The following is a 10,609-nucleotide window of genomic DNA, read 5'->3' on the forward strand; positions in this document are numbered from 1 at the left end:
GGTACTTTGAGGTGGAGCCCTGTCTTGCTTGGCTCAGTGGCTGGGAGGGACTGTCCTTGGTGGGTGCCAGGAGTCGGGCGGGGGGGAAAGAGGATGGAGGGATGGCTCCTCCTCTCTAGATCAGTGTGATGGTACTTTGAGGTGGGGCCTTTGCCAGAGCCCTCATGAATGGATTAGTGCCCTTATAAAAGAGCCTCCAGAGAGTTCCCTCACCCCCTCAGCCATGTGAGGACACAGTGAGAAGACAGTTGTCTGTGAACCAAGAAGCACATTCCCACCACACACCGAATCTGCTAGTGTCTTGATCTTGGACTTCCCAGTCTCCAGAACTGTGAGAAATAAATCTCTGTTGTTTTTAAGTCAGCCAGTCTATGGTGTTCTGTTATAGCTTCCCTAATGGACTAAAACAGCTGCCTTCTCAGTGTGTCTTCACATGGAAGAGAGAGAGAGAGTGAGAGAGAGAGAGAGAGCAAGCTCTCTACTCTCTTCTTATAATGGCATTAATCCCTTCATGGGGGCCACACCCTCATGACCTCATCTAAACCTAATTACCTCCCCAAGGCCCCATTTCCAAATACCATCACATTGGGGGTTAGGGCTTCAACATATGTATTTGGGGGGTTCACAAACATTCAGTCCGTAACTCTTGCCTACCACACAAGTCAAAATTGGACAGCTGTGGCACTACAGCCCCACTCTGGAACAGACCTGAAGGACAGTGGTGAAGGGTAATTCTTCCAGAAGGAAGAACTTTGAGCAGTGCACCTAGTTGTTCATTCTGCCTGGAGGAGAGATGGCCAGGGGTGCAAGTGTATACCCACGCATAGGCTGTATCTGATTCATTGGCTGTGGCCAGGGACTTTGAGGATGTAAGATTGAAAATTTGTGAGAAGGAACTCTGGGGGAGAGATATGTGATAGACCTGCCCACATGGACATACGATGTGAAGACATTAGTGTCTTATGAGAGTTCTCAGTGAAGAATAACCTTAGCAGAGCAGTATCTTAATAATCTACTGAATAATGTACCCATTATCTACATATCAATCAGCCTCTTTCTCTAGCATTTGTATCACACCCAATGGGCTCAAGAACAAAGTGGCCAAGGTGGCAGGGATGGAGATTATGCTAGAAGTAATGACTTCTGGGAAGCAGTATTTGCTGTATAGCAGCATCCCACGTAGTTTGGTTTTTCTCCCATAGTCAGGATTCACAGGTCTTGAGATCAAGGCCCGGAAATGGAAGCGCCTCCTCTCACTATTTATCCCTAGTGATCCACTAGCAAAAATGCTTCCTATCCCTATTGCTTTAGGCTGTGCCGAACCAGAGGTCTTAGTTCCAAAGGGAGAAATGCTTTCACCACAGAACACAACAGTGATTCCATGGAAAGGGAATTGAAACTGCCAGCTAGCCGTTTTGGTCTCTTCATCCCTCTCAATCACGAGGCAGAGAAGGGGACCCCACACTGACTGGGGTGGTGGAACCTGACAATCAAAGTGAACTTGGGTTCCTACTACACAAGGGGCTAAGGACGAGTATGACCGCTGTGTCTAAAGAGCTTCTCACTACTCTCATGTTTTGCGATTAAAGTTTGTGGAAAATTACAACAATCTATTTAAGGCAAGACATCTAACGGCCCTGACCCTTCAGCAATTACAGCTTGAGTCATCCTACCAGGCAAAGAACCATGACCAGCTGAGGCGCTGTCTCAGGGAAGAGGAATAAGACATGGGTGGTGAAAGAAAGCAGTTGTAAATACCAGCTCCAACCATGGGACCTGCTGCAGACGCCAGGACTGTAATACTATTTAGCTTGATGAGTTAATGACATCCCCCTCCTCAGGTAGGAAAACAAACAAGGAAACAAACACACAACAAACTATACTTTCACAGGAAATTCTTTTTTACTGGCTTTAACTGACAGAGAACCAGAAAGTTAAAAGGCTCCAGTGCTTTTTTTCTTGGCCTTTGGAAGGCAATTCTCTTGACTACAACATTTTTAGGAGGCTTTAGCAATATCTGATTCCATAGTACATCATAGAAATTGTGTGCTTGCTTCTCATTGGCCTCTGCAATGACACAGTTATGTGTTTTTCTTGTGATTAACTTTGTTGGGAAGATGGTGTTTTCTCCAGTAAGTTCTCAAGTTGCTGAATTAAGACTACTCTTTTAAACCTGAAATAAAGAGGCATTTAATTAACCAGAAGATATTGAAAGCATCTATGATGTGTAAGGCACAGTAGTGGATACAAAAATCGAGCTTACAATCTACGTGGGAATAGAAAATGCATCCTCATGGAGAGATAGGGTCTAGCAAAACACCAAGACTGTCACCTGAGGGCCCTTGCCCACTCCAGACTATGGTGAGCTTGGAAGGTACCATGGGCTTGGAAGAATGAATTAGACTAGAGAATACCAACTTAAATGCCTATGGAAACGGCAGGAACTATGAGGGAGCACCAGAGTGTGGGAAACATAAGGCAGGACCTGTTCCCGCCCTTGGTCAGCATTGGGCACAACTGATCAAAAAACTTGGAAAGTTCTTCTTTATACCCACCTTGCGGCTTCCTTGATGGTAAATTCAACAAATTGTTTCTTAACTGCAGGAGGGCCTTGCACTCCTTCAAGCAAAGTGAAAATTCTTTCATACTCTGAAGATAGTAAAAAAAAATCAGTATTTCTAAAAATAGGAAGATGGTATAGAACTCAATCTTAATGTATCTACTACTTTAGTACTCATTCTTCATGGGCTAGAAAGTTACATAGTGTTTGTGCTTTAAACGCTTGAATCACAACACCTGCACAGATCTACTGAGGAAACTATTGCAAACACTAACCGAGCAAAACAAAAAAATGTTCAAGGTATACCACGAATTTCCAGACAAAATCAAAGGGAAACCATCCTAAATTATTTTAAAAAAACCAATTCAGCCAAAAGATGAGTTCAAGAGGTGGGTGGGATCTATTCTAAATCCTCAAGTTGAGAGAGACTTTCCATGGTTTCATGCATGGACATTCTTTTACTACTTACTTCGTCCCAACTTCCGAACTTCCTTCCTCAATTCATGTTTTATATCGTAATTAATTTTCTCTGCCATAGCCGGACTTATTTGCAATGTATTGGGCACGGTTCCCATTGAAGACGTTTCTGTGACTTCTGGGTCACCTCCAGAGACGCTGCAGTTTTGGGGGCCTCCTGCGAGTGCATTACTACCAGGTTTGTGAGTTGGGCCATCTTTCCTGAGACCAGTGAAGTCATCAGGGAGAGAATCTGATGGGTTGGGTGGAATCCCATCTCCCGCCATATTCATCAGCTCTGGTGCAGCAGATTTTGACAAGAAGTCATCAGGTGGGGTTTGACTATTTTTTGTCTTCTTCTCACGGACTTTGCGGGTGACAGTAGCATCTGGAAATCAAATTAAGAGATTGAGCTGTGAGGTAGGTGCATTTTACCACTCCCACAGGGACATAACTGTGCTCTGAAGTTTTGAGGAAACTATTTATTTCAAAAAGCAGGAAGATAGGATGTACCAACTGGAAATATCAGATCCCACAAACAGGGCTTGGGAAAGATCATACAATAAACCACTTTTTCTCTCCTGGCACTATGGATAAATACAGAAACAAGCTGGGCAGTGTAATTAACTAAGAAACATTCACAGAGCCCCGGCACTCAAGATTTAATGTCTCCTTGATGCCCTTTACAAGTTGACAAGCTGAAAGTCTCACTTGATGTCAAGGGGTCTAACATTTGCACACCAACACCCAAAATCTCTGTCAGTATATCATCCTCTTCGTCTCTCTTTTCTGTCTCAGAATGGTAAATTTTATTTACCCCAAGTCTAAAACCTCTATTTCATTTCCTAATCCTCCTCTGTGCCAGGCACTGTGCCAGGAGCTGGTGGATGGGCAGTGAACAAGACAGAAATGACCCCTACCCCTGTGGAACTCACATTCTCATGGGGGATGTCAGACAGTAAGTGCGCAAGGAGCAAATAAAATAATTACATTTTGAATTCATGTTAGGGAAGAAGCAAGCAGGGATGTGACAGAGAGCAGGAGAGGGATCCCCAATGGATCACGTGGTCCAGCAGGGCCTTCTCTGGAGGTGTCCTTTGGACAGAGCTTGGAGGAGGAGAAAGAGCCGGCCTGTGCACACACAGAGGAAGAGTGCCAGGCTGCAGCAAGGGCAAGTGCAGGGCCTGTAGGAGGAGCTGAGCTGGGACCATAGAACAAAGGACACAGACAGACAGAGCAAGGAGGAGACCCACAGGACGTGAGTTAGGAGAGGGTGGCAGGGCCAGGTGGTGCAGAGCTTATAGACCATAGTGGGGAGTTCAGATTCTGTTCTGACTGCATAGGCAAGTTGATGACGGGTTTTCAAGATGGACATGGCATGATCTGATTTCTATGGTGACATGATCACTCAGGCTGCAGGGCAGAACATGGGTTAGATGAGAAGATTGAAAGCAGGAAAATCAGATAAGAAGCTATTGTAGTAGTTTGGTGACAGATGATGGCAGCATGGACTAGAGGGATTGAGAGAAACGGTGGGGTGCAGGACTTATAGCGGGCATCAAATTGCTAAGGGATTTGGAAGTCAGAGAATAATAAAAGAATAATAAGAGGAATCACAAGTGAATCTAAGTATTTTGGCCTGAACTAGTGGGTAAATAATAGTACCAGCTGTGTGTAGGTGTTCAGCAACTGCTCTCAAGAGTGGAGTGTGGCCAACCTTTCCTGATTGTGGTTCAGTGACCTCATGTTGGTAGCCTGAACTACGCCATGGTGGGACTATATATACTATGGATATCCACAAACTCTAAATACTGGGGCTTCTCCACCCTCCTGTGCCCCCTATACCCTTGGACAGCAGGTTGTTACACCTTTATGGGTGTTATACCTGATGGATGGTGTTATTAGCTGAGATAGACAAGGCTGAAAGTCAAGTATTTGTGGAGAGGGGGACAGTCAGAAGTTCGTAGAACCAGTTGAATTTTAGATATGTGTTAGACACTCATTGGAGATACATGCACACAGTGGCATTTGAGTCTGAAGTTCAGGAGCAAGTTGTAGTCTAGAGGTATAAAGGCGAGAGTTCTCACAGTGTGAATCACATTTAAAGCTCTAAGGCTGCATGGGATCACCTAGGGAGATAGTGCATTGAAGAGAAAAGGGCCCAGTATCCAGCTTTGGGTCCCTACAACACTCAGAGGTGGGTAAGGAGAGGAAAAAAACAGAAAAGGGAGAAGCAAAAAGAGTCACTACTAAAAGGCTAAGGAATCCAGGAGAATGTGGTGTCTGGGAATCCCAGGAGTTTTCCATAGAGGAGGGACTGAACAACTGTATCACATGCTGCTGAGAAATTAATACGAGGGGCCGGCCCAGTGGCACAGTGGTTAAGTTTGGCTCACTCCGCTTCAGCGTCCTAGGGTTCACAGGTTCAGATCCTGGGCACAGACCTACACCACTCATCAAACCATGCCATGGCAGCATCCTACATACAAAATAAAGGAAGATGGGCACAGATGTTAGCTCAGAGACAATCTTCCTCAAGCAAAAAGAGGAAGATTGGCAACAGGTGTTAGCTCAGGGCCAATCTTCCTCACCAAAAAAGAAATTAATGCCACAGTGCAGCAGACAGTGGTGACCTTGATGCTAACAGTTCCATTGGAGTACAGTAGGAAAAAGCAGATGGCTCTAGATTAGAGCATGAACAGGAGGTGATGACATGCAGTGAGCGAGTGCAGATCCATCCTCTTGTTGAGCCCATCATCTATTTTTGCCTCAAGAACCCGCTTTATTCTAACCCTTGCAGCAACTCCAAATGCTTGGATCTGACTAGAGCTTTGCCCCTCCCCTTGCAAACATGCTTCTATCTGTCTATCCTTCAAGAACATGACCATAAACTTCCTTTGACATCGCTGAGCCCTAGACATGGAGTTCCCCCTCTCCTTCCTGTTTGCTTAACCATGGTGACATACTCTGCCTTCTCTTAGATGATGAGTGGCTCTTGGGCTCTCCAGGACGTTTCTTTCTTTTCTGATGCCCTGCTGCAAACTGCTTTGCTTCATCATTCCTCGTTTGCTGAAAAACATCAGTGAACATATTCCATTCAAGACAAAATCTAATCATTGTGAAATTGCAGTCTTCATAAGCATTTGCAGCCATGCATTTATATCATTGATATAAGATTTAATCATTGGCCAAAGATTTACATCACTCAACACACACTCTGTTCTCAGAAAATGCAATCCATTTTTAATTTAGTCTAAGTGAAATAAGGAGGAGGTAAAACACAAGGTGTTGTCCAAGGCCAGACATGGTACAAGAATGCTGGGGAATGAGTGGCTCTCAATGACCAAAGTGATAAACATAGTTGTCTCTTTGGAGAAGTACACACCATTTTGCTTCAGCCCTTGTTAGGAGAGAAAAAAAAGAAAATGCCTTTTTTGCCCTTTTGTGCTTTAAATCTATTAACAAATACTGATTAACACTTTATTAAATGAGACATGTAGATCGTGACAGGTAGGATAGATTGAACATGTAAATCTCCCCACCTCTAACCTTGTGGAGATTCAAATAATGTCATCCTTGGAGCTGGGTGGGTATACGGAGTGCTTTTCAGGGTTGGTGGTAGATAAAACATGAAATCAAGGGTATAATAGGTTATCTAAAAGCTGTTTTCATCAAAGGATAACTCAAGAATATGCCCCTACATTATCTGAATACAGTTGTGATAAAAACATTTTCCCAAACCATTGACATTTTCTATAAAATAGGAGCCCAGAATGGATGAAAACATTTTCATTGAGCATTTACTTTCCACCAGTACTGTTCTAAATGCTTTACATGTGTTAACTTGATCCTCCACCAAGCCCTATGAGTTAGGTGTGATTATTATCTCCATTGTTAAAAAGGAGGAAACCAAGGCACAGAAAAATAAGAAAAACTTCAATTGTTTGAGAAGTTTTAGGGTGAGGTGAAATAACTTTAAGTCTGGTTTTGTTACAGAAGAGATTATTGCATGTTCTGTGCCTTTACACCAATCATCTCTCTCATGAGTGCAGATGTAATCCCCTTTGTCTTCATGCTTCAATGGTCAAGTCAGTATGTCTCTCTCACACACACAACACACATCTCACATTAAGATGTCCATGAGTACAATCCAATTATGGCAACATCACCTAGTCCTTCATGTTTCAAGAGGAACACTTAGTCATTGTCTCGACGAAGCACTAGTGACTTGAATAATGGAAACAGAGGAAGTAGACTGTAATCTCGATAGCAAAGTAGTTACTATGGGGGGTGGGAAAGAATATAGACTCTGGAGCAGGAAATATGTGGATCAAATCCTTGCTCTATCTCTTGTGAGCTGTGTCACTCAGGGCAAGGCATTTGACCACTGTCAGCCTTGATTTCTTCTTATTAATGGGCGGATAGTAATATTCACCTGCAGAACAGCTATAAGCATTAAATGTGATCATTTAAAACACCAGATCTAGTCCAACAAATGGCAACTATTATTTCTGTTCAACCAATACACTCTTGGATCAGAAGGCTCCCACTTTCTGTTCACATAAGAATCCCTGTGTCATATTTTATATTTTAAATACATAGAAGTAAAGCATATGATTTATATTCATTCTTTGAAGAAGAAAATAATTATATCAAGAATATCACAATTTGGGCAGAAATAGAAATTGTTCTCCTACCTTTTTATCATTTTTAAACAGATATCTAAAAGTATAAACTCTTTTAGGTTGACCTGGATTACTCTGTTGAGGTGGAGAAGCCGTCTTCAGACGTTCCGCATAGTCAATTATCTGTGCAAGTAGAACACTCCGATAGGAAAGTGGAAAATCCTTGGAAAAGAAATTGATGCTATACAGCTCAAATTGACGATCCTCTAGGGAGGACATGATCATAGACTGTGTTAGCGATGTGTACCACGGTGCCAAACAGAATTTAGAATCTCATATCTAGGATCTATATCATGTTCTAGGATCTAGAATCATCTTCCCTCATCTAAGTCATGACTCAGTCCACCATCACTCCTGCCTATAGGCTCAAATCACTAGGTCCAGAACAACTCCCTTATACCTCAAGCAAGGTTTGAGAATGGACTGACCTTCTTATACCACCATCCCAACTAAAAGACCATACTTGTCCCCTGTTTGGAAGAGCCTAGGCTCTGTGACATTCTCTTATCATCCAGAGAAGTTTGGGTAGTGGGTGTTTACCTCTTTGGATAATTGGATGAAATCTACAGACTTTCTTCCCCCAAAACCCCCCTTACACACAAAACCTGGTGTATAACTTCAGGGATGTGTCCAGCCTAACATCGTCTCAATTTAATGGACAGATGATCCCACTTAAAATCAACAAAATGGGGTAAAGAGGCTTTATAAACTGATGCCAACTATCCTGGATACTCTCAGTTTCATTACTTTCATGTAAACAAGGAATTCTCTGCTGGACTCATAACTGTAGGCAGTGTGATATCGTATTTGGGTGTGCAGTCTTTGGAATCTTAGAGATCTAGATTCTGCCACTTTCCAACTGGCTAAACCTGGGGAAAATACTTGAAAGCTTACTGGAAGTTTCTGTTTCCATAAAATGGGCATAAAACAGTATCTACCTCCTGGGGCTGTTTTAAGGATTACAGGAAAGAAAGCATGGAGAGGGTGGTGTATATGCTGATTAACACACAGCTCCCCTTAGGCTTGAGAAAAATAAACTTGGACCTGGGTACATGTAGGGATTCAGTGAGAATGGGTATTCTAAATATTAAAGTATTACAAAATAACCTACTTATGCAGTAAACACCTTCCTGCAAGCTAGACTTGATATTTTCATAATCAACAAATGTCCTAAACAAAATCTTGTCTGTTTTTATCAGATCAATCTCCTTCTAGTTAACTGATCTAAATGACTACTACATGCAATATCACAAACATTTCTATATGTCTGAGGTTTCAGATCCTGCTTTAAATGAGGCAAATAATTTTAGTTAGCCCTGAAGTATATCTACAGATGTAACACAATCCCTATCAAAATCCCAGCTAGTTTTTTGCAGAAATTGACAAAGTGACTCTGAAATTCATATGGAGATGAATGGACCCCAAAGAGCAAAAAAAAAAAAAAAATCTTGAAAAAGAAGAACAAGGTAGGGGGACAAACATTTCCAGATTCCAAAACTTATTACAAAGCTACAATTTTCAAGACCATGTGTACTGGCATAAGGATTGACATATAGGTCAAAGGAACAAACCTAAGAGTCCAGAAGCAAGCCCTTAATTTATGGTCAATGGAATTTTGACACGGGTGCCAAGAGTACTCAATGAGGAAAGAATAGTCTTTCCAACAAATGTTGCTGGGAGAACCGGATATCCACATGCAAAATAGTGAAGTTGGACCCCTTCCTTACACCATATACAAAAATTAACCCAAAGTGGATCATAGACCTAAATGTAAGCAAATAACAAATGCCAACTACATGTAGGCTTTATGATCAGAAAAGAAAAAAACATCCACCAATCCATAAGTACCACTTCATATATGCTGCATTTTAAACTAAGTATCAATCCAATGAATCAGACTGTGAATTATTTATACAGTTTCTCTTTTTGTTCTGGAAGAAAACTAATATAGGCAGTGCCTGCATGTTGTGAAGAACTACCTATAGTCCAGACCTCACGTATTGCTTCTCTAGCCAACTGGTTTTAGTGAAATCCACGTGAGGATAAGGGTGCAAATTCAGAGAATGTATTAGTTTTTCATTTTGTGTAACAAATTACCCACATTTAGGGGCTTAAAAAATTACCCCAAATTTAGTGGCTTAAGACAATACCCATTTATTGTTTCTTACCTCACAGTTCTATAGCTCAAGAATCTGTACAGTGTTGACTTGGTTCTGTGCTTCAGGTCTTAAAAGGCTGAAATCAAGATTTTAGCCAAGCTGTGTTCTCATCTGGCAGGTGGAGGCTGGAATGAGCTTCCAAATTCATTTGGATTGTTGGCGGGATCCAGGTACTTGCTCTATGGGACTGAAGTCCTGGATTTCGTGCTGGCTGTTAGCTAGGGCTCACTCTCAACTCTAGAGGTCACTGTCAGGTGCTTTTCACGTGGCTCTCTCTATCTTTAAGCCTTCAACGACACATTAAATTCTTCCCGTGCTTCATAACGACCTCATCTGCTTGTGCTACCAGATGGAGAAAACTCTCTGCTGAAAAGGCTCGAGAGAGTAGGCTTGGCGCTCCCACTAATCCCACTATATGAAGGTCAAATGATTAGGAATCTTAGTTACATCTGCAAAATCACTTTTGTCCTGTACTATAAGGATGGAGTAACACCAGAGGGCAAAGGTCACGGGGACCATCTTAGAATTCTTCCAAGCAAGAGAGAGAAGCTAATGCAGCAGGAGTCAGAGCCATGGGTTTGGGGCCACTTCCTCATGCGAAGTACTTGTGGCTTCAGGGCCTGCTCGGGTCCCAGCTTGTACCAGTTCCTTCCATTTGATAATGGGCTGCTTCTCTGCATACCCACCGCTGTGACTTGGTGGGTCAGAAAACACCCAGGTTAGGACGGGCAGCTCAGGTGGCATGGGAG

General features: G+C 42.5%; 1 protein-coding gene across 1 annotated transcript; it reads right to left on the reverse strand.

The window, feature by feature from the left end:
* Positions 1–2,100: 2,100 nt before the first annotated feature.
* Positions 2,101–7,926, reverse strand: LOC147911754 (integrator complex subunit 6-like). The gene is made up of 5 exons (XM_087427540.1): positions 7,714–7,926; positions 5,983–6,085; positions 3,030–3,404; positions 2,556–2,649; positions 2,101–2,173 (listed from the first exon to the last, which is right to left on the reverse strand). The coding sequence occupies exons 1-5, from the start codon at positions 7,924–7,926 to the stop codon at positions 2,101–2,103; spliced, it is 858 nt and encodes a 285-aa protein (XP_087283666.1).
* Between the last annotated feature and the right edge of the window lie 2,683 nt (positions 7,927–10,609).

The sequence above is a fragment of the Ceratotherium simum genome, chromosome X, assembly GCF_057802395.1.
Source record: "Ceratotherium simum simum isolate JZ-2026a chromosome X, ASM5780239v1, whole genome shotgun sequence".
Lineage (NCBI taxonomy): Eukaryota > Metazoa > Chordata > Mammalia > Perissodactyla > Rhinocerotidae > Ceratotherium > Ceratotherium simum.